This window comes from Molothrus aeneus, chromosome 6 (assembly GCF_037042795.1).
Source record: "Molothrus aeneus isolate 106 chromosome 6, BPBGC_Maene_1.0, whole genome shotgun sequence".
Lineage (NCBI taxonomy): Eukaryota > Metazoa > Chordata > Aves > Passeriformes > Icteridae > Molothrus > Molothrus aeneus.
This window is the reverse complement of record NC_089651.1, coordinates 24,092,322-24,116,642: the sequence shown is the minus strand read 5'-3', so window position 1 is coordinate 24,116,642 and position 24,321 is coordinate 24,092,322. Positions and strand designations below refer to the sequence as shown.

Sequence of the window (24,321 nt, the reverse complement as noted above, 5' to 3'; positions counted from 1 at the left end):
CGGCGCCCCGCGGGCGGGAGGGGAGCGGCGGGCGGCTGCGTGCGGAAAGTGCCGCTGCGGACACTCAGGCACCTCCCTTCTTCCCTCCCTTCCTCCTTCCTTCCTTCCCCCCCCGCCCGCAGCGGATGAAAACAAACAGCGGCGATGGCGACGGCGATGGCGGCGGCGCGGCGCAGCCCGCGGCTCTGAGGGCAGCGGCAGCCCCGGCCCGGCCCCCGCCGCCGGCCGCGCATCCCCGCCGGCGCTGACACTCGCGGCGAGACCCCCGAGCCGGGAACGAGGAGGAGGAGGGGCGCCGGCCGGAGCCCCGGAGCGGCTTCGGGGCTTGGAGGCGGCGGTCGCGGCCCCGGGGCCGCGGGGCTCTCCCCGTGCCCGGTCGGGGCGCGGAGGAGGCGCCGGGGCGCGGCGGCGGAGCGGGCCCCGCACGGGATGAGCCGCCGCGCCGCCAGCACTGCCGGCCCCGCGCAGGTACCGCGGCTCCCGCAGGGCAGGGCTGGAGCTCCGCGAGCCTGCGGGAGGCCCTTCCAGGGGAGGGGGCTGTGATGTGCGTCTTAAACCATTGGCTGTGGGTTCGCGTCTCCGTTTTACTTTGCTTCGCTGCTCGTGGGGTTCGGTTCCAGACAGCCGCGTGTCGGCTGCGATTCGTTTTCCTAACGACTGGTGGCTGTCAGTGGAGCCTGGGAAAGATGTGGCCCGCTGTAATCTCAGCAGGGGGTCATTTCAAATCAAAATGCTTCACAGCCTGTTGGAAACAGTGGAATCTGAGACCGCACGCTCCATTTTATGGTCTTGTATAGTCTTCCTGTGAGACGCGAGTTTGTGGTATGCTGGGAAAGAGCAGGGGTTTACAGGTGGTCGTATCTTTCTTTTTCCTGCGGGAGGTGTGGCTCTCAGGGCACAGTCAGAGTCGTTCCCGTGGATTCAGTGGGAGCAGAGACATCTTCCATGCCAGTGAATAGGTAGAAAAGGGAATCTTTGGACTAAGCCTACAAACTGCTTACTTACAAATCCCAAAAGTGATATGACTAGGCACATACCAAGGGGGAAAAACATGGCAAATTACTGCCTTAGCTGAAAATTAGTTGGCTGTCCAAATAAAGTTTGGAGCATCTCCAAATTATTGCAGGACTGGCCTGACCTGGAGGACCCTTCCTTCTTGTGGCAAGAAATAAGTCTTTCAGATGAGCCAGGCTGTCTGTAGATGTCCAGAAGGATCATACAGGATCACTTTATTTTGCTTAAATGGTATTGTATAATCTTAACATTTCTGAACATGGGTTCAAACAATAGTTGAACACTGGTGATTGTGTTGGTGATTATAGTGCAGGGTATGTAGAAGCAGATTCTGGTTTAGTCTGTATACTTTGGCTTGACAAACAAACTGAGAGGATGGACCTTTGGACTGATACCATTTTTAGACCTTAGGGAAGTACAGAATGTAACTGTTGGTCAACAGGAATTACTTAATATTGTTTTTAAGTCAGTGGAGCTGGCTGTGCTGGCTTTAGTAAGGTATTTACTAAGCTGTGGAGTTATTGGTTAAAAAGTGAATCTGTTTCCTGATGAGGAGGAAAAATTACCTCTTTATCAGTCAAAACTTGAGCATATAGTGAACTACAGAGCCTTTGATCACATCAGAATGTTTATGTTATGTGAAACAGTTTTTCTGCTATTGAATTTATTCTATTCTGCTATAGAATTTAATATTTTCTTTTAAAAAAATCCACAAACTTTAAAGAATGAGAGTGTCACACCTTCAAACTTAGAACTGTTTGCTACTTCTCCCTAGGTTTCTGACTAATCTACTAAGAAGGCAAAATGGAGATTAATTTTAAGTAATTGTAGGATACTGGAGTTTGACTTGCAGGCCCAGTCTTGAAACAGAGCACTGTGTTTATGAAGATCTTTATATAGTTGCTTATTAGTGTGCTCAAAATACCTGCTTGCAGTGAAGCTTCTTGTTCATTGAAGGGAGGACCTGTTCCAGGAGCTCTTAAAACCTTCAAAAACTTCCATGTGCTTCTTGTTTACTGCATGATTCAATGAGGCTTTTCTGAGCTTCTCATAGGACATCCTTGGAGAGTCAATTTGGTCCTGTATTAAAAAACAAGTTCTGGACGAGTGGTATGGGCAAGGAGTGCAGTCTGCGGCGCACAGTCCAGTAACTGGGAACGAAGATCTGGGATGAGAGCTGTCCACAGCCCTCTCCTTACAGCTACACCCACTCTGCTTTCTTCCCTCTTGTCTTTTCAGTTTCACTCTAGCATAAGAACCATGAGTAATTATTTTGCGTTGATGAAGGTCTGGTTGAAAAGAAAGCAAGATAACTTTTAAGTTGTAGCAGCCATGGCTCAGAGGGAAATATAGGAGATGATGGAAGCAGCCTCTATATGCTTTCCCCAGCAGCAACAATAATGCCTGGTGTGTGTCAGGTGCTTCTGCTCCTTTCCTGTTTCTGTAGGTGTCAGAGAGATGCACTGGCTCAATTCCCGTGCACGGAACACGTAGTGTAATGCCGGTGATCGCCGCTGTTGCCATACAGCTGCTGTGTGCCGGGTTACAGGTGTCTGCCGCCAGCGGGGCTGCTCTCGGCTGGGAGCACGGCTGGGAGCACGGAGCAGGGCAGGAGCACGGCGTGCCTGTCGCTGTAGTTCCTCTCGGCTCTGCCGAGGCATTAAGGGGAGGGCTCTTGCAGTTCCTTGCATGACAACAACGAACAGCGCCATCACCTTATGCTGATGTGTCCTTCTCCTCAGAGAAGGAGGGTATAAATAGCAGTAGAGTGTATAAGGCACAACACTTAGATGTTAAGCTGTTGGATAAAATCTGTCTCAACCTTGGGAGAAGGAATAAGGATTTAGTCAAGAGAGCCACATGAGGCAGTTCTCCTTTGCTGTTTCTGATGTTTCTGTTCAAGTAAAGTGAAGACAAAGGCATATAAATAAAAGCAACAGTATAAAAACGGCTGTTAAGGAAGTTGGAGACAAAGCAAAAAGCCATATGGAAAAGATGCTTGCTGCATCACGTGCTGGTGAATATATCAGTTTACTTAAGGGATTACCTGGTTGAGGGGAGATCAATCATCTGGATTTTTCTAACCTAGACCAAAGGTTATTTCCCTCTAGTTGTTACTCAGTGTAAAATGAGCCTGTGTTATCCTTGAGTTAAGCATAGGCTGTGCACTAGCACTTAACAAGGAGCCATGCTGGCATTGCAACCTACTGGATGTGAGAAGTTGATTGAGTTTGGTAGAACTCAGTTTAAAAAATTTCCTTCCTGTTCAGGTCAGCTGTGGCAGCTAACCTGAAAGTACCAAAGAATTTCTGTAAAAAAAAAAGTTTGCTGTAATTCTAGCTACATCTTAACTCTTACCAAGACTGATTCTAAAGGTGAATACTGTTCTAAGCCTTAGAAGGTCTCAGGCAATCACCAGAGGCCCTCCTACAAAAAAATGGAGAGATTATTGGCTGTCAGATAAGAGCCCTTAGACATTTCAGGAGGTGAGTTCCAAAGTCCCAGTTTTCCCATGAAATTATTTATTCCTTTCCAGGAAACCTTGCCTGATACTTTCTGCTCTACTTTGGACTCTGGTGGGTTAACTGTTGCTGGCATTTGGAGCTTGAGAGGTAACAGTATGAATCTCCAAATGTTTGATGAATGTTACAGGTAGTTTCAGATTTTCCAAGAAGAATCCCAGTTCTGCTGCACCAGGGCAGAGCCATGAGGCTCTCATTTTTTTTGAACCCTCTGGTGGTTGTTTCTCTCCTCTAGAAATATTTGGGTCATCAGAACAAATTCCTGTACTGCACATGGAGCCATGCTGATGGTCATCTTTGTTTCCTTTCCTAAGAGACCAGTGAGCCTAACACCTTCCATTAGTCCCCAAGTATCTTGAAATAGTTGATATCAGAAGTTTTTTTCAGCCTCAAAAGGCAAATGTGGGTGTTTTGTTTGACAGCTCTCCCACAATATCAGGATATGTACTTCCTTGAATCTTTCTGCAGGGGTCACATATCACTTTTCACATTCAAAGGCAGTATGTTTTTGGTTTTTATTTTTTTTTTTTTTTTTAGTTTTTAAATGTCAGCATTCTCTTTTCTGAGAAAAACATATTTTTAATGCAGTATTTTATTGCCTGTATCAGCCAGGTTTGTCAAAGATCTCAGGTCTCCTCAGCCCCTACAGTGCTGTACTTAATTAAGTCAAAATAATAATAACAGGTTGTTCTTGCCTGGGGTTTTGTTTGTTTGCTTGTTTGGGGGGATTTGTGGTTTTTTTGTAGTGGTACATGTGTGTACTAAAGGGTTGGGGTTTTTAAATTTTGAGTACTGTGTCAAGCACTTTAAATGCTGCCTTCCTTTTGCACCCCCCCACAGTGGAAAGGATCTGTAATCTGTCTAGTGGAGGTAAAGGCAAGGAAAGAAGGGATAACAGTTTCAATAAGGAGGTTAAAATATCCAAGGGATAATTTGAAAACGCATCTGATGTTGAATATTTTTTGTTGTTAGTTCTCAATTTAAATTATAATTTGTAATGAGAACAGTACAGCTTAAGGAGATGTGGTATGAATGTAGCCCAGGAACTTTCAACTATACTCTATGTCCAGCTTTCTTTTTATAGAGTCATTCAGAAAGCAGCCCTGTTCTCTATAAAATGTTCTGTAAATTGCAGTACTCTTATCTTGCAGCCCTTTTTGATTGATGCTCCTAAAGCATTGGGCTTTACTGTCATTAAGTGTGATATTTTGAATAGAAGTATTGCATGTGCATGGTCATGAAAGATTCTCTATTTGCTGTGTGAACAGGGCTATTGGCCCTTTTGCCCTGCAAGCTTTCATTTGCATAAATAGCATACCTTGCTGTAAGTTCAGTCTTTGCTTGATGACTGAACACTGAATAACGTTGTGCACAGAAGCTGCTCGTGCCCCTGACCTCAGCTGGCCGGCATTCCTGCGAGGAGCAGCACGTTCTTTAAATACAGGATGTCTGACAAGCTGCCTCAGGCTGATTAGCTGTCCCAAAACTGCAGCAGGGGTAGGAGTGAATTCATGCTTTGAAGGCTTACACGGAAAAACTACCAGTGCTGCTAATTAAGGCGTTCCTCCCCAGTGGTCTCTATATGATTATTAACTTACATGTGAAGAAACTGAGAGACAGATGAATTGTGATTTATCCCAGGCCATGTGACATGATGGTGACAAAAATAGGATTAGTGCCTTGCCCTGCCCTGCTTCAGACGCTGTGCAAGTTCATTGTGTTCCTAGAAACAATTGTATTTTGAAAAACAAGGCAGTGTCAGTGTGAAAGCTAAGTATGTATTATCAGAGCTTTCAAGAGAAGTGAATAGAGGATTTTGGTCTATTTCTTGACAAAAATTTGTCTTTTCAGTTGGTTGTAGATGAATTTTGTAGCTGTATAATTTTTACTTCATGTACTATTTATTGAAAGTAAATAAGCAGTGTAGCCTGTTCCAGCAATGGTTTATTATACAGATTTCTGCTGAAATACCACTGAAATACTGTTCTAAGAATTTCAAGCTCAAGATAGCAATTTGGCTTGGTTTTGACCAGTGCTGATAGCTCAAGATACATTATTTCTGAAGCAGAGACCTCCATGTGTGATGGTTAGCTTGGCATAGAATGCAGTCATTGTGGTGTTGGGGTGTTCTGGGTTTTTTTGTTTGTTTGTTTTGCTTTTTTAAATTAAGCTAGCAAAATTGAAGAACTTGTACTGAGTTTTAATTGTGAGCCTTGTTTTTTTTTAATTTTTTGATCTTTGCACTGACCAGATAAACTATCAATGTGCATTTATACCACACACTCACATGTCAAACCTTTTAGCGTGTTTGGATTTTGACAGGTAGAGCACTTTGGTATTTATCATTTCTTTTGAGATGACCTCTAATAGCAAAAATATTTTGAAATCTAAACAGAAAGCTTGAAGGAGACTTCATTCCCAGACTTGTGCTATATTTCAGATTGCCATATGCAATGGACACTGATCTCAGTTCCCAGGACAGGAAGGACCTGGACAAGTTCATCAAATTTTTTGCTTTAAAGGTAATTTTTCTCCTTTGGACAAATGCCTCTTCTTCCTTGTTTAAAAAATGCCAAAAAACAAATGACATACTTGGTGTGGCTAGAGTAACAAGACTTGTTGTTTTTTTTTGTTTTATTTTGTTTTGCTGAAGAAGAACAAAGCAAGAAGGGCTGATGTGAAATTTAAGAGATTCCTGAGAACAACTAGAAAAACATATTTTCCCCTTTTTTCTACCCTCAAATCCTCTTCCATCCTCCAGAAACATCCTGCTTTAGAATCAGCTGTAGGCACTTCACACCTCTGTCAGCTTTGGGTTTCTAGCAGCGTGTCCAACCACCAGCTTTTAGGTAGTTTATCTGCTGGACTCCACTCTTTCAGCCTATCTAAATTTTTATATTGCATCCAAAAACAATAATACCAGAATGTTCTCTTGAATGATGTTGATATGTAATTATAAAATTTGGCCTCACTTCATACATTGGTGCAAGTAGATAATCTGACAATGGCTTTGGTCTAAATAGACAGATTCATTTGTCTTTAGTTTAGTTGTCTGGGCCTCGGATATTTTTGTAAATTTTTCTGAATTTTCTATAAAAACTGCAAATCCTGATTGCAAAATTGACTTTGTCTTTTAGTCTTGTTACAGAAAAAGGTCAGCCTAAAATGATTTTCTTTCTGAAATACATTTGCCTATTACATGTAATAATTTAAAGTTATTAGAACTGAAGAACAGTGTAGCAAACTTTACTTCTCTACATCCTGGTCAGCCCTTTCATCTTTTTCACTTGGAGCTTGTGTAGCTCAGGCTCTGAACTGAGGCTCAGAGCTGGTGCTGAGCCCAGAACATCACTAAGTATCCTTTTATTTCTATTCCAGACAGTACAAGTAATTGTCCAGGCCCGACTTGGAGAGAAAATCTGTACCCGCTCATCATCCTCCCCAACAGGTTCTGACTGGGTAAGGTCTTATTTTTTAAAGCCACTCCATAACTCTGTGTGTGTGCTGGGAACACCACGTGATTACTACAGTCTTGTGCAGACAATAATAATTATTCACAGAGTAGGTACTACATGTAGTTATGTTTGTGGTGATGTTGCGGGGGGTTGGTGGTTGTTCTTCACATGCAGCAAATCACTCTGGACTCTTACTGATGAAGAGTAAGAGAAATAATGCTTCTCAGCAACTCCTGTTAGCTAAGGCACATTTCCAAGATCTGCTTGGGGGTGGGGTGATGAGTTCTTATCTGTCAGAAGTTTGCTACTCTGCAATTCAGGACGTTTTAGTATTTGGCTTTAATAAAATTGAAAAGACTCAAGATACTCTGTGGATGAAGATAGGACTGAAGCGAGGGAAAAGGAGCATATTTTTAATAGCAGGAATAAGAAAAACGTTTGAATTAGCAGCCAAGGGAATCTTTGTAAATATGAAAAGCTTGAACCCAGCTGGGAATTTTCTGTTTCATAAATATTTCAGTGGACACTGACCTAGTATGTTATATATGGGTCTGTGAGCCTGTCTGAAATGTACCATCACACAGTTTTTCAAAGAAATAAAAAAAATGGAACCATCCCTTTGATTCTGCAGTTCAATTTGGCAATCAAAGATATACCAGAGGTTACTCATGAAGCAAAGAAAGCCCTGGCAGGACAGCTGCCCGCTGTTGGACGGTCTATGTGCGTGGAGATTTCTCTCAAAACCTCAGAGGTGAGAACTGAGTCAAAACAGATGCCCTTTTTTTTGTTTGTGGAGTTTTCTGCCTGAATCTTAAGTCAACTGTTGTTGTGGTGTGAAGCCCACAGCTGCTGCCTTTGGTCCAGCAGCAAGGGCCAGATGAGCCCAGGCACATTCCATCCGGTAATATTGGGATCTTATTCCAATAAACTATGAGAGCTCCTGCCCTTTAATCCAAGACAATGTGAGAATATCTAAATTTTATTAAGTGATATGCTAATGAAATGAAATGTATTGTTTAACAGAAGCAATTCACTGCAAAAATCTGAGGCCAAACACACAAATGACGCAGCAGAAAAATCTAAATTTTTTAAGAAAATTAAATTCTTAAATTTTAAGAAACTAATTTCTTAGCCCATGAAGAACTTAGGCATTCTGAAGAAGGTATTCCCTCAGGTGATATAATTGTGCAGGGACACTTCCAGTGCACCTTTTTCTATCATTGCATCACAAGAAAGTGCGAGCCAGGAGACAAACCATTGAGAGGTGTGGCCACTGCTGATCACTAATGAGATTTGAACAGGTCTGTGTTCTGGAATGAGCCTTTGTTTGCCATTTTTTCTCTGATCCAGGGGGACTCCATGGAGCTGGAAATTTGGTGTCTGGAAATGAATGAAAAGTAAGTGCATTCTTTGTGTTTGTATTTCTTAGCTGATGCAATGGGCACATGTGGTTAATCTACGGTGATCCATGAGCACATACTGGCTGTGTGGCCAGGGGCACTCCAGAGGGAACTCTTCTCTTTGTCTCGAGCAGCAGTCAATCTCTTTAAACACCAGTGTCAAGAATGAAAACGAGTAATTTAATTCCTTCTTCATTCTTCCATTACAACTAGTAAGTTTCCTCAGATACAAGAATTCGTAGTAATGACAAATGTTTTTCATATTGAAAAGGTGTCTCTGTTTAGTAGAAGGCTGCATGGCATTTTTCAGCAATTTCTTCTACAGCAGGTAACTAGGTTGAAGCAGGATGCTTAGCTGGTTGGTCAGTACAGGTAGCCACACTGGGGCTTTATTTATCATTTTGGCAATAAAATAAAACAACTGGCCCAGAGTAATTTTTATTTTAAATAAAATAAACAAAAGCAATTGCAAACCAAAAACAAACAAGAGCCCCAAATCCAGGCAGCTTAGTTGTGGACAAAAGACTAATTTTTTTCGTTTGTGTTCTCTAGGTGTGACAAAGAAATCAAAGTTTCATACACTGTATACAACAGGCTTTCGCTATTGCTGAAGTCTTTGCTTGCTATAACCAGAGTAACTCCAGCCTACAGACTCTCTAGGAAACAAGGCCATGAATATGTAATATTGTACAGGTAAAGCAAAAATTTCCCATTTGAAATGCAAACAGAAGAGACTAGACTTGCACAGTGTAGCTGCAAATGTAGTTAAAAAGGGATGGGCAATAATAAAATCAAATTATTTTTATAGAAGTACTCCTGATCAGTGACAGAAGAAGACTTTGGTCTGTGTATCACCTTTACTTGAGCCATTGAAAGAAAAGCTAAGCATAGGCTGTGAAGTGTTTACCTGCCACGTTAGGAAGAGTAAAAAAATTCTACATGCAGTCCCTTAAATTGCTTACTAGCACCCAGTTGTTTGGTGTCTGGCTTGTGTTTGATAAATGGCTCTCTACATTGCACATAACTGCAATGTGTACTTTTGCAGCATAGATTCAGACTCTCTCCTGTTACTCCATTTTAAAGATGCATCCTCAATTTCACATCCTGTAGTTTTTGCAGTTTACTCATCCAAATACTGGGTTCAACTCTGTTTAGCCTGTGAGTCTGACTGGTTTGTAGTTCACAGTTGTCTTACAGACTCTCTTTTTGGCTGTTAGAAAAGTCTTTGACATGTGTGCATAGCTAATATATATGATTGTAAATTTCAGGTTTGTTATCGTTTGCACAGCTGAAAACTCAAATTCCAGCCATTTTCACTTTTTTGCCTCCATTGCTGACTTGGCACGTACTTAAGAGCAACTCTTACAGCACAGTTAACCTCTTATGTTGTGTGATGAGCATCAGCTTTTAGACTCAGGCCTATCTGTGAAGTTTGTATCACATCACATTTTTGCTCTGAACTGACTTAACCACAGAGGCTTAAAAAATTAAAGAGAAATTCCTGATTGGACTACCATTTTCTCTTTCTCCTTCATTTTACATGACCTGTTCTTCTTCTGGAGCAGCTGTAAGGTTTTTTGAGATGGGCATTCCAGCCATTTATTTTGGGCTTTTTTTTCCTGAAGAGTAGTTCCAGCCTTCCAACTCCCAAAATTAAGTAAGAAATAAGGATATGTATAGCATTATGTCCCAGCTGGATCTAACAGCTTTTCTTTTTCCTTTTCCTTCAGGATATATTTTGGTGAAGTCCAGCTGAGTGGCTTGGGAGAAGGTAAGATTAGACAACACACAAACAAGAGCAGAACTGTGTTTCATTCTGACTGCCTTTTGGTTACTATTCCCCAGTGTCATAGGGAAATTCAGTCTGAGGCTTACATATGCTTTTTGTCTGGCTCTGCCAGTGCAGCCTTGTGTCACAAGGTGACAAGTATAATGGTAGTACTTGGACAAAGTCTCGGGTGACTGCCATTTTAACTCTAGTGATACAGAACTGAAATAAGAATACAGAATTATGTTGATAAGGGGCAGGACTGGTAAAGGAGATCATGATCTACTGAGGAACAAGAAGCACTTCAGAACAATATTTTAGACCAAGAAGCCACGAAGCAACATCAGAAGTCTTGCAAGTGAAGCCTACCAGCAAGGCAACCTAGTGCACCTGTTTTGTTATGGGTTCTATGTGTGTTTTTGGGGTTCACATTGCAAGAGATAATGGTAACACTACTGAAATAAGATGATGTAAACTCAGAATAAAAAAGTGCGGCACATAAATAATCAGTGAAACTGAGAATTATTCCTTAACTTTGCAGGTTTCCAGACAGTCCGTGTTGGGACAGTGGGTACCCCAGTGGGCACCATCACTTTGTCGTGTGCCTACAGAATCAACCTTGCTTTCATGTCAACCAGGTGAGAAAATGTGATCATGCCAGAAACTGTTTTACAATAATTTACTCTTAAACCCCTCATGTTCTGAGCCCCCAAATCTTTCCCTTCTGCTTATCCTTTCCTGCTGAGATTCTCTTTCATGAGGAACGCTCTCTCTCTTGCTTAAGCTTGCAGCAAGGGGAGTATTTGGGTAGCCCTGAGCCAGGCTCTAGAACTCCAAATTGTTGATGCATGCCTGGAGTCACAGGACTAAATTGTAAAGATGCTCTGATCCCATTAATAGACACAAGGGTTTTCTGTGAGGGCACCATGAATTGGAAAGAGTAGAGAGAAAAAGCCAGTAACACCATTGCTTGTTGCCTTGCAGGCAGTTTGAGAGGACCCCTCCTATCATGGGGATTATAATTGATCACTTTGTGGACCGTCCCTATCCCAGCTCTTCACCCATGCATCCCTGCAATTACAGGTGAGAAAATACTGAGTTGAGGTCATGGGCCATGGTAAAGGCATCCATTATGCCCAAATACAGAGCCTTTTCCATTCTTTGTTGACAGCATGGGAAGGGACACTGGAGAATTAGGGTCAGTCAATTGGCACAATTAAACATGTGATGAAGGGTTACATTTTGCTCCTCACATTGAGATGGCTGAGTGCAGCAAGCCCCAGTATTTTCCCAAATTCTTCACAGAAGCACTTGGACACAAAGGATGTTTAATCTTGGCTGCATTCAGGAATTTGAAAGTGTAATGGTTAATCCTGATGCAGAACTACATGTCTAGATGCATGCATCCCTGGATATTTCCACTGGGGGAAGATCAGTTTAATTTCTCTTTGGAGATGAGAGGTTTGCCTTCTCTAAAATGAATGTGAGGGCATTCAGGTTTGGACCAGTGGTGTTGTTTGACAATGGTTGTGTAAACACCAAGGCCAGCAGCACTAGCTTGTATAAGAAAAGTATTAGTTAGATACACCTCTTATTTCACATGGGGTAAAAGACAAACATCCGAGGAAAACTCATGTTTTCCCACTTTGTTTTCCTCAGATCTGGCAAGCAGATGAGAGTCCTTCATAATTCTCCTTTCAACTACACCCAAATACTCTCAACCTCCCTGCAGTGTTTGTCCCAGTGTGTTTTACTATTTGTTTGTTTTAAGGAATATTTCTGGTTAGAAAACTTGTTTTTTCTTGCTGCTTTAGAGCTGGTGAGGACAATGGTGCAGTATACCCCTCAGTAGAAGATTCCCAAGAAGTGTGTACCACATCTTTTTCCACCTCTCCTCCATCTCAGGTAAGAGAAACCAGGCTCTTTTTACTTCTAGATAGAACAGTTGCTGTAAGAATAGTTTGCATATTCCTACATCAGCTGTTGTGCAAACAGAAATCCTCCTGCTGCTAATTAAAATTTAATGTGTGGGTTATTTATGTCATTACACTCTTGAGTAAAATCTATTGAAATTAGATACTAATTTCAACAAAATTCCAAGGGCCTAGAAAGACTGAATTAAAAGAGCCTGTTCCTGTAGCTGGGTTGAGCTGTGCTTGAAGAGGACAGCAGTGTGCTTACACATTTACACATTTGCATACCAGTACTGCAAGAGAGGAATTCAAGACATTGATGCCAGGCAGCTTAAGTATGAGTAAGAGACTGACATAGAGAAAGAGACACTGAAATACCAGGGAAATGCTAGAGAAAGACAGAAAAAAGACAAAAGCTGTATTTATTGGACCATTAAAATTTGTTGGGGCAGCAGGAATAAGTATTGGCAAAAAAATTGCCCATGCAAATTGCATTTAAGTTTCAATTTTAAAACAAATAACTAATGGTTTCCTTTTGAGTATAAAACCCCAGAAAGTCCCACGTTCTTTTACTGTCTTATGTATGTGATTCCACAGTTCTGTATTTTGAACATGGCCAGAGTTGCAGTTGTCTATTGCTTTAAATATTCAGGATTGCCCTGCCTTGTTGTCCAGCCAAGCAGATGGCTCTACTGACCTTTAAAGACAATCCAAAGACTCTAAATCTCTTTCACTGTCAATGTGAAACATAGAATGAAGTATAATTGGAATGCTGTTCCAAATGGAAAGAATTTGCTATGGGTCTTTCTGCTGCTTCAGAGGAATTAATATGTATGGTTTAGCAGAATGTATTCTCCTATATGAACAAGCTAGAAATGAGCTTCTCTTAGGAAGCATTTCTGTGCCAAAGTGATTTCAGGTGACCAGGCATCAGGCAATGATGAACTAATTAGTCAGTACTCATGGTAAGTCTGATGGAATAGAGCTTTTCTTATTCTGCAATACAGAGTTCAGGAAATTAGTTTGTGGCTGAGTTGTGTCCTGCGTTTTCCTAAAGAGGGGTAAATACAAAAGATTTCATAAGGAAATTTCCACTGGCTTGCTTGTGCCAGTGTTACTTAACAGTAGTAGTGTATGTAACTATATTGCAGTTGACATTTCTGCAGGCGTCATGAAGCTTTACTGTCACTGAGGGGGGAAAAGCTTTATGAAACCACATGAACCTTGAGGATTCACATAAAGTATGAGCCTACATTCTTGCTTTTTCTGTGGCTCATGGTTGCCATATGCTGTGCCCTTATTTGTAAAGCAACTGCCAGTCTTTGTTACCACAGTTAGAATTGTAAGGTTGCCTTGGCTGAGTGGACTTTAAATTAAAAGGGAAAGAAGTAGTTATTTTTTTTCTCCAGCTTTCTACATGTCCTGTGCAGGTTAATGACTAGGAAAATACTAGGAACTGTGTGATTTTGTAGGCAAATATTATCAATCTCTGCCTGCCTTCTCAGTAAAAGTGAGGCCTAACCTCTGTGATACAAGAAAATAGTTGTCACCTTCTTTGTGAGCTTGTATGTCTGCATAGGTGCGTTGTGAAGCAGCCCAAAATTCAGGAGAGTCTGGCCATGGGTAATACCCAGAAATGAAGCTGAAGCTTTCCTCAAACTGAAAACCATTGCTAGGAAAATGACTGTGGGAGGAGGTATGGGACTGAACGAGGTTTGGTTTGCCCTTTGTGCATTAGCACCCTCTGTGAGACTGTCCTCTGGAGTTTTGCTCCTGTTGATGGAGTTCCCGCTTCACATCAGTGTCTTTGAATTGCACTGTAGTCTGGGTCACCTTTATTCTCAGGGTGCAGCATGGACCTGCCAAAATAGGACCCCTCAGAAAGCTGGAGGATAGAAAGTATGGATGGATGGAGAGTGCTGAAATACAAGTAATTTGTAAATTAAAAAAAAAAAAAAGAAGTACTTGACTTTTTCTGGCATCTGCTCAGCTTTCTTGCTAATTCGCTGGTACCAATTATAATTAACTGTGGAACAGAGTCTCTGGCAGTTACTTTCTGTCAGGGTTTACTGGAGTCTAAAATATTACCTGTGTTCAGTGGTTCACTCAGATTGAAAAACAGTCAATTCTTTACAAAATGAATGTACTTCTGGCAATACTGAGATTTCTGCTCTCTGTGTAGGTGTGGCTGCTGCAGCCAAAACCTCTTCACTAGCATTCAGTTCATCCAACTCTTCATAATTCCTCTCTGAAGTCCTTCTCTCTCTCTTTCTCTCTCCCCCCTCATTCTCTCTTTTCCTTGTTTCCTCTGTTTGTCTGTGTCTTTGCACAGTGTGTTTTTACTGTCACAAAGGCACATTTTCAGACCCCACCTCCTGTGGTGACGGACACCTTGAAGGTCCCAGTGATGGGGCTGGCCTTTTCCCATCAAGTGAGTTGTCAATAGAATATGCTGTACATGGTCAGAATAGAAGTTCCAGCAGGACAAAACGAATACAGGAAAATACAAATTTGACAATGTGGAGTGTTTGTTGTGCATGGGAAAGACTGGTGAACCCACAATGAGCCAGACACTTTACTGAGACTGGCTTCTTAAATGCCTTTGCAGATGAAGGTCTCTTAAAGACAGGACAAGCACCCCTAAAATCACAACAGCTGTCAAGGATTGTTAGTGAAAGACACTAGTAAGGCACAATTCTGAGTGTTAACAGCCAATGTCCCTAGAACCTGTATAGTCATTAGAGCTCCACTCAGCTGAACTAGCCTCATGTGAATCAAAGTGCTGTTCCTCATTTTGATACCTGTAAAGGACATCAGCTTTGGAGCTGCTGGAGCTCACACTGAGCTCTGGAAGAAATACTTATCTTGAGGTCAGGCAAGTCTAAACAGGAAAGTTGTATCTAACCTGACTGGGTAGATTTCTGCCTGGGATGTATAAGGAATTTCTCCTGGGTTTCACTGCTTCCAACACTTAATTCCTAGAGCAATCTCACAAGGGTTAGCTTCCCAGTTCTCTTTACTGGGCACATTTATGGGACCATGTATTCTTTCACTGAACAGGTGACCTATTTGAACAGGTCTGGAAGATGAGCTGTTTTAATTTGCAATGGAAGTAGGTTCAAACAGTTGATAATGAAGTTGTTTTGGGATAAAAAAATATTAAATATTAACTCTTCAGTAAGTTTATGATGGCATTCATGTAACCCACTACACCAGTATTCAAAGTAGGCCTGTAGAGCAGAGCTTCCCTGAGACTGGATGTCAGCCATACCTTGCACAGCCTCCTCCTACATGTGTAGGAAGCCAATCTTGTTTTCCTGTCAAGGCTCAGACTTAGTCCCCTGGACTACTGTCAAGTAGTCCTCATAGCAATAAGAATTTTTTAGAATAACCTACATTATTGATTTCAGTGAAAATCTAGCATCCTTCTGCCAGCCTGAAATGCTGTGCCTCTGACTTTTCCTGTTCCTTCTTCAGTGACTGGTGATTATTCAGGCTGTGGGGCATTCCCCTTCCCTTTCCTCTCTCCTCTCCCTTTGCCCTTGTTTTTTCTCTTCTTCCCTAGCTTTCCAGCTCACGTCTTTCCTATCAGCCTGCTGCCCTGGGAGTTGGATCAGCTGACATGGGGTATCCTGTACTCTTTGCTGGTGGCTTGAATGCTGCACACCCTCACCAGGTACTTGTAGAGAGTAGAACCAGCATGGCTGGTATTGCAGCCATTTGTGTCACTTGTACACCTGAGAGAGGCATTGAAACTAGTGCTTGCATTGGTGTCCTGTCTGTCAGGAATGGAAAGAATATAAAGTAAACACAGAGAAAGCACAACTTCCACAGGAGTTGGGAATTGGCTCCTCAGCATCCCTGACTTTACTGGGGTATGGGGTCATGTGGAAAAACTATGCCAAGAGAGCAGACACCAGACCTGTTTGCCTGGTCTGCTTGTCACTGATTCCAAACAGTGCCTGTTTTACAGAGCTGCTGCCCCTGTAGCTGTCCAAGCGCAGTTCTGTAGGCTAGACATAGGATACACTGGCAGTTCATACTGACATAGTTATATTGGTTCATCAGAAAAATAAGCCAAGTTGACAGAAGTCTTTTTCTGCTTGTGATATTGATGTTGCACCAGTTTTGCTGACACAAATGTTAATAAAATAAAAACATTTCAGTTGGAGTGGTCTTACAGTGAGCATCTAATCCAACATCCAGTTCAGGGCTGGCCAAGCTAAAGCCTGGTATTAAGGCAATTGTCCAAATGCCTCTTAAAACTGGCAGCTTGGGGCATTGACAGCCTCTCTAGGAAGAGAACACTGCTCCAGTTTTTAACCACCCTCTCTCCAAAGAAATGCTTTCTAATGTCCAGCCTCCCCTGGTGCAGCTTCAAACCACTCCCATGCGTCTTATCACTGGATCCCAGGGAGAAGAGAGCAGCACCTCCTTCTCCACTTCCCCTTCTCTTGAAGCTGTAGGAGCCATGGGCTTGTAGCAAGGGGATGTAAGGTTTTTTTTCTCCATTCCTCCCCATGAAGCAGAGGACTTACAGCCAGAAAACTCTGCAGTGTAAAACAGGCCTGAAATGGACATTAGAGTAGAAAGGGAGTAAAAAGTGAGTTTGTATTGTGATAATACACTCCTACATGACATCTCTCTCAGGCTTATAGGGGCTAGAGACCAATCATATGCCAAAACCCCCACAACTTATGCCCAGTATAATGGAAATCTACTCTTTATTGCACTGTGGTTTTGGTTTGATTTTGAGATTTCTTAACTTGACTGTTTCTTTCTATCTCAGTTGATTGGTCCAGGCAAAGAAGGGGGAGTTCCCCCAGTTCCTAGCCAGCCAGCGCATGGCACTCAAGCTGACCAAGAGAGGATGTGCACCCCACTGGAGGGAGTCCATTACTCAGCAGCTACTCCTTCTAGCAGGTGGGTTGGTTTTAGATGGTCCACCACTTCTGCTAACCCACTTATAAGCCTGTTAAGATAAAACTTTTTGTTTGCCCTTTTTATTTATTGTTTGTAGCATAACTATTTTCTTGTCATTCCTCAAATCAACTTGCAGATTTCTCTGATTGGGGCTTTTTCAGCCTTACTCCAAACAATGATCTTGTCCATCTATTTAAACCTCCCAGTCTATGTAATATTCTTCTTCTATGTAATATATCTTCTTCTATGTCAACTTTATTATCGATTTTATCATTTTTTTCAATCTTTCTGCTGCTTTTGCTTATTGTAAAACAAGATGCAGTAAGTTCAAAAATGAGCCTTAAATTCTCTAGACTTAATGTGCATTGTTACCAAAGCCAGTTGTAGTTACCATAAATCTGTTCACCATTTTAGTAAGAAACTTTAGGCACAAAGTTATTTAAAAGGAAACAATGCAACCTCAAACTGTCCTAAATCAACTCCCTCACATCTAATTAAATCCTTCTGGTTTTTTGATCACTATATTTATTTCTTGAGAAATCTCTCTTGGGGTCACATAGTTGTGAGTCACAGAGAACTCTGGGGAAACCAAAACTCACTTTCCTGGGTATATTTGAATGGTAATCCTCTTCAGTCCTTTCTAGGTAATCCTCTTTCCATGGGACAAAACTATTTTTTTTTGTTTTAAAGTTCTGAATACCTGTGGTAGGAAAAAACCCAAAACAATAGGTCATGGAAGTACCTAATAGCTATGGAGTGAATTAATCATACTGGGAGTGGCTGTTGTCATATACCAGATCTGCTGCATTTGTGAACTGAATGACAGATATAATGGGAGATCTCTCACCTCCTGAGAGATCTGTGAGTACCATGTTACTGAAAAATAGTAGTAATGAACAGGAATTGCTGTGAACACACACAAGTTAAAAGCCCATTTCCCAGAAGAAAAGCCTATTTCAGCAACTTTATATTCAACTAAATAGTTTTTGTCCAGCTTTAAACAAAAAAAACCTGATTCCACAAGTGTCCACTTTCCTTTTGTGCTCCTGACTGAGGAGGAAGGTATGATACGAGGACAGATTTCTGTTGTCCTTCTTCCAATACTAGGAGTAAACCAAGAAAAATGAAGGAGTCTCATAAAAAACCTTATTTATCTGCCCTGGGTCAGAAGGCACTAATTATGTATTTTCCTCCCCCAGTGAGGACACAGAAACAGTATCCAACAGCAGTGAAGGAAAGTGTGGCTCCCCACATGACCTTTTGGAGACCATCTTTATCCGGAAGGTGGGAGCTTTTGTCAACAAACCCATTAACCAGGTAATAGGCAGTAGATCTTCTCAGAGAACACCATAATACCTTTCTTTTCCTGTCTGTTCATACATAGAGGAGCAAAAAGCACCCCAATGCCAGGGCAACCTCAGAGACTCAGAGAGTGCATATTTCTGCCTGCTGCATTTCCCTACAAGTTGTAGTTTTGCCAAGGTGTATTTTGTTTTTCATAAAATCCTTTTGGGATGTGACAGCCATTGATTTGCCAGAACCCTATTTGAGAATAGAAGACTTGGTACTCCACTTGGATCTCAGCAATGATCTGCAAGTACCACAGATCCATAAACTAGGAAAGCTGATAGCAAGCCTCCTTTCCTTGAAGGAACATGCAGTAGACCAGTTCATCACTAGAAGCAAGCATTTAAGTTCAGCTAGGGCAGCTTAGAGATTTGCTTGGCTCCTAGGGCTGCAGTTGTAGGCCTTTTGGATGAAGGAATGAGAATTGTTTCAATTTGTAGCAGTTCATTAATCCTTGCCTATATTATACAAGATGTGTATAGAAGCAATCCCATCTCAAGATATGTATCTGCATTAGGTCAACAGAGTATCATCTTTGGATTTCATGCCTTTTAAATGAGGTTGTCAGCCTCCTGCCTAACTGCTGACGTGATTTTGGGCCGTTTTTAGCTGGCCTGACAAAGACATTCAATATCCTTTTCATGCCTGGTAAGCAGAGCATCTTAGTGAAATTCTGTTTGCTAAATCTCCTCAGGTGACCATGGCCAACTTAGACATTCCTTTTGCCATGTTTGCTCCCAAGAATGTTGAGCTGGAAGATAACGACCCCATGGTAAGACTCTTCCAGAGGTATATGTGCCTTCTCAGCATCCCTTATGCAAACATCCATGCTATTCTCTGCCTTGAATACACTTTGGTTTTGGACAAAATAACTAGCTATTCCAATTTGTTTGCTTTCAAGAAGTCTCTTGTGTTGAATCTTGGGCTCTGTAGACATGCAAATAACAGCATGTGTTTGTTGCCCCTGCTCTAGTTAATGTTAATTGTCCCACCTAACTGCCCCCACACTGCCAAAGCACACACAGACATGACTGTAAGATCACTACTCACCATCTTTGATTTCTTGGGCAGGTCAATCCTCCTGAATCCCCAGAAACGGAATCTCCTCTACACGGCAGCTTACACTCAGAGGGCTCCAGTGGCAGCAGCACAGGGAACACCCATGATGACTTCGTTATGGTTGACTTTGTAAGTGCCCCCATCAGAGCTCTTACACCTGCACCTTAGGTGGGCTTCATGTTCTGGTGTGATGGCAAATGATCTCAGAGTATTTTCAGTGGGAGTGGTAAAGACACATCATTCACAGTACCATACTCTAGGGCGTGACAGTCCCAGAACTGCCAAGACACTGGTACCAGGCATCATCAGCTACAAATGAAATACCATTTCAGTTGTCTACTAACATCTGGGCTTGGCATCCTCTCTCTTAGCACCTAGAGGAGCTAGATTCCAAAGATATGTTCTCTTCCAACTGCTCAAGTGCTATTGTGATATCAAGTGATATTGGCTGTTCTTCAGTTATTTAATATGCATTATTGCAGCAACAGTTATAATGCTGAGATGTTTACTGATAGCAGGTAACAACTTTACCTGAGATTGTAACAAAAGGGAAGCCAGTGTCTCTGGGAATTAACAGCAGTGTCTTCAATTGTAGAAACCAGCATTTTCAAAAGATGACATTCTTCCAATGGACCTGGGGACATTTTACCGTGAATTTCAGAACCCCCCTCAACTCAGCAGCCTCTCCATTGACATTGGAGCACAGTCCATGGCAGAGGATTTGGTATGGAATCCTGAAATTTCTGTATGTGGAAATCATATGTACTTTATAATGCTCTCCCTATTTCTAGTTTGAAAAAAGTATCTTCATAGAATTGTAGAATAGTTTGGGTTGGAAGGAACCAAGGTCATCTAGTCCAACCCCTCTGCAATGAGCAGGGATATGTTCAACTAAATCAGGTTGCTCAGCCCCATCTAACCTGGCCATGTTTATTTCCATGGATGGGGCATCCACCACTTCTCTGGGCAGCCTGTTATAATTTTTCACCAGCTTCATTAAAAAATTCTCTCTTATCTAGTGTGAATCTACTCTCTTTCAATTTAAAATCATTGTCCCTTGTCCTATTACAGCAGCCCCTGCTAAAAAGTCTGTTCCCATTATTCTTAAAAGTCTCCTTTTAGTACTGAAAAGCCAAAATAAGGTCTCCTCAGAGCATTCTCATCTTCAGGTTGAATCACTACAAGTCTCTCAGCCTGTCTTAACAGGAGAGGTGCTCCAGCTCTCTGATAACTTTTATGGCCCTCCTCTGGACCCACTCTAGCAGGCCCCATGTCTTTCCTACACTTTTCAGAAGAGAGAGTTTTTTTTCCTATACTTTACAGAAGGGAGTCCATCACTAATATTTCCCAAATAAATGCAGATTTGTTTCTGGTACACCTGAGCCTCTGAAACCAGTGTGTTTGTCTTGAAGCTGAAGACTGCTGCAGCATGCTTGCTCTGGGTCACTGAAACCCCCCAAACTAATCCTGCCTCTGGGTTGTCTCACTTGGTGGCAAACCAGGCCTGACTTTGCAGCCTGAGCAGAGTTAGAGTTCTGGTGTGGCTGGTGAGTCACATCTGGGCGAGCACTCTCTTAGGCTCTCTGGCATTGTGCCACACTGTGGAGAAAAATGAAAACCAGAGAGCAGCAAGTGACTTGATGAAGGCAATGATTTGAGTGGGTTATTGTGCTGCAGCTGGTGGGGATTACACAAGGTGAGGCCCCAGTGCACCTCCAGTTCCTGCAGAACAAACAGGCTCTGGGCAGAGTGCCCTGCTCAGGGTAATTTCCTGGATGCTGCCAGAGGGCTCCTGCTTTTGTGCACGTAGAAAGGTGAGCCCAGAGCATTGGTGAGGGATTGCATGACTGAGAAACAGATTTTTTTCCTAGTGTGTTTAAAATTTCCTTCTGTCTGCTGTGAATGAACCCTGATCTACATTTTTCCTTACCTTCCAGGACTCATTACCAGAGAAGCTGGCAGTCCATGAGAAAAATGTCAAAGAATTTGATGCTTTTGTGGAAACCTTGCAGTGAAGCTGTTTCCCAGTTCTGCTGCAGCAATTCTTCCTCCTCAAGGCATCCTGGAGAGGACATCAACAAATATCTCTATCCCCCCTGCTCTGCCTTTTGTTCACATTGACTAGTTCCCTCCATCAAGTGAGCTTTCTTTTCTCTCTTCAATGACAGATACGACTCATCTGCTGATTCTCCTCAACTTTTCCACCACATAGTTCTGGACTGCTTTTCCTGCTCACAGTCAGTTTTAAGACTTCAGTAGGGACACAGGAAGTCAAACCCCAGTGTATGGAAACTTGCTTTCTCTTCGGTCTGTGTTCTGTATGGAGGGGCGTTGTGGAAAGCTGCCATATGCTTCCTCCAAGGGTCCTATGGTGCAAGTTTCCTAGGTAGAGCTTCTTGCTAACAGACTTTTTCCTGCAGTCTCTGATCCTGTTAGAGCATAGAAAGCTTTGGCTTATTTCCAGGGTCTGTGAGTTCAGCAAATTCAACTGTTTAAAGTCCATTCCACAGAACTGGGCATTTCATCCTGACTTCAGAGTGTGTGCTTGGAGCACAGGGAGAGACGTCAGCTTTGGAACCTGCATAATCCAAGTTACCTTTGTTTTCCTGCTTCTAAGGAATTGGGTCTCTACACTGTGCAAGGCCCTCTGTTAGGTGGCTGACAGGCAGGAATGAAACTACAGGAATGCTTTCCACATTTCCTTCCCGAGTGCACTGACACTCGGCCATGCTGAGTTTAACAGTGTTGACTGTTGGCAAGCCTGCACGTAGCAGCTGTGATGATGCTGAATTCATAGTCTCTAGTTTTGAAACATAACTGTAAATACTAGGAATCCTATTTCTTTAGGGTTATGTAACTAGGAGTCTTAGTCCAAGATTTTTTCCTCTAATCCTTGCAAACCTTCCTGCTTTATGGTTAATAGATGATCTTAAGAATTAAAAAATATTTATTGCTTTTAAAGAAACCTATATTTAAAAGATGTTCTGTTTTCATGTTATAGTGCGGGTCATTCTGTCCTGATCACTGCAGAGAGCAAGTGTGCCATGGAACCCTAGCCAGTGAGGCTAGTCTCTCTTTGCAAGAAAATATCAAAGATATTTATTTTCTAAGACAGACTTGATTATACTCTGTTTGGGGGACTGTGTGTCCATTACATCCAGCCAGGGCTCACTGATGGAATGAAATGCACACGTCAGTGGAATGGAGTGGCAGGGACTTGGTAAAAAGCTGTCTCCTGATAGGCATGGATGAATTTGTAGTGTTCTTTTGCCATTCAGAAGGCAGCTTCTTTAAAGAAGCACACTTTTTTGGGAAGCTTATGGTACTTTTTAATCAGCTGGCTTTCAAATAGCTGAAATTTTATTTTTGTAATAATCCAGCCACTGACAGTGTGACTGGCTGGAATTGCTCTATGGGTGATTTGGCTGTTGCATGTCTTCTGCCTCATGTAAGGATGGGAGGAGAAACAGTGACACTAAACAGAAACTTGGATAAGGTGGGGTTTCTTGTGGTTTTCTCTCTTCCTGCCCCGTGTAACTACAGTGTGCAACTGCAAGACCCCTTACTGTCCAAAACCACTTCTTTTCCCCCTAGTTTCTTTTAAGTGGAGTTGTGTTGCTTGAGCACTGAGAAACCATCTTCATTTCCTCAGAGTGGCTGAGTAACCAGCCTTCTAGTTGGTGCAATGTGGCAGCTTCAGCTTAGCTGCATTCTTCATTGGAAGAGATTGCCTGCAGCTGATGAGGGAACCCCAGCTCCACTCTGGGACACTATTTCTGTGTCACTGCTAGAACAAGGAGCCAAATTCAGAGCAGCTTACTATAAGGCCAGAACAAAGCAATGCTTTGAAGTTTATGAGTATTTTTGTCGAGAGATATGTTTGGTGGGAGGCCTTGTAAGTTCTAAAACTCCAGGTAAGAGCTTCATTGAAGGAAAATTACCCACCAGAACCTTTTTATTTTACTCAACTGATTCAACTTCTTAGCAACCTCACATGGAAATTGCTTTGTCCATGCAAAGTAAGATGCAGAAACATTTAAGAAAGGTTCCAAGATGAAACAGTTTCTAACAGGACTTCAGTTACACAGGCTGTAACAAATACTTGATACCCATCCAAAAGCCACCTTGTTTCATAGGTGGAAAGGGTCACAGAAGGGTGCTGGAACAAGGAATTAAATGGATCAACTGCCTCTCACCTGTGCTCAGGAAGTTGGTCTGCCACTTTGTAGGAAGTAGTTCATAGGTGGTTGTCAACTTTAGTCTCTGAAGTGATACAATCTGGGCTGCAGAGCAGCAAAGATGAGGCAAAGGGCTGGTTCACACCATATGAATAGAGAACACTTGAGGTTGAAGTTCATCTAGCCAGCACTCCTGCTGTGCTCTTCTGCTGACAAGCTGTGGAGCTGGCAGGGAGCACTGCCATTCTTGTTAACCCCACCCAGGAGGTCAGGGCTTGTACTTGTGCTCCTTTATTGTTGGAGTTCCTAACATGGCTACAGCTCTCACATCTCATAAGGCAAAATGGCATTGTGGCACATATTCTTCTCTTCAAAAGGCTGGAAAATTGCCTATATAAGCTGCTAGCGTTGAGCTGGATGGCCACAGCAATAAGAGAGTCTCCAGGGCTGAGTTACCTGCCTCTTCTCTGGAGTGTCTTCAGTTTTAACACACAGTTGCTACATCTAGGCTCTGAGTTCCCTGACCACTGCACAAATGCTCTGCTTCAGTAAAGACCTAGCTGCTGCTCTGGCCTGCCACAGATTGTGTAATGAAGGCTGTTTATTTTAGCAGCTCTCTGCTCTGCTGAATATTAAGGACAGTATCTATGTAGCTGCTGATTTACAGATACTTTGGGTGGAGGGGAAGATTCCTCAAGTGTATTATTTTGGAAAGTCTCCAGTGTACTTCAAGTATTCAAAG

The 24,321-nt window shown here is 42.4% G+C and overlaps 1 protein-coding gene across 8 annotated transcripts; it reads left to right on the top strand.

Moving 5' to 3' along the window:
* The first annotated feature begins 281 nt into the window (after positions 1–281).
* ATG13 (autophagy related 13) lies at positions 282–21,528 on the top strand. Of its 8 annotated transcripts, none has more exons than XM_066551244.1 (18): positions 282–468; positions 5,977–6,058; positions 6,915–6,995; positions 7,623–7,742; positions 8,342–8,388; positions 8,944–9,084; positions 10,122–10,162; positions 10,701–10,797; positions 11,144–11,242; positions 11,974–12,064; positions 14,405–14,503; positions 15,638–15,748; positions 16,862–16,995; positions 18,195–18,279; positions 19,037–19,114; positions 19,414–19,530; positions 19,997–20,125; positions 21,339–21,528. In XM_066551244.1, the coding sequence occupies exons 2-18, from the start codon at positions 5,990–5,992 to the stop codon at positions 21,414–21,416; spliced, it is 1,617 nt and encodes a 538-aa protein (XP_066407341.1). In that variant the 5' UTR covers positions 282–468; positions 5,977–5,989; the 3' UTR covers positions 21,417–21,528. The 8 variants fall into 8 exon arrangements, with proteins under 8 accessions (XP_066407341.1, XP_066407339.1, XP_066407343.1 ...); XM_066551242.1 differs by having other exon boundaries at positions 286–468; positions 18,195–18,312; XM_066551243.1 differs by lacking the exon at positions 282–468 and adding an exon at positions 3,548–3,626 and having other exon boundaries at positions 18,195–18,312.
* Positions 21,529–24,321: the final 2,793 nt, after the last annotated feature.

Bases quoted from the DNA above. Each gene is read 5' to 3' on its own strand.
- ATG13 (XM_066551242.1), top strand. From the start codon at position 5,990: ATGGACACTGATCTCAGTTCCCAGGACAGGAAGGACCTGGACAAGTTC. The intron at 6,059-6,914 runs GTAATTTTTCTC...TTTCTATTCCAG, and splicing joins TCAAATTTTTTGCTTTAAAG to ACAGTACAAGTAATTGTCCA. The intron at 11,243-11,973 runs GTGAGAAAATAC...TTGCTGCTTTAG, and splicing joins ATGCATCCCTGCAATTACAG to AGCTGGTGAGGACAATGGTG.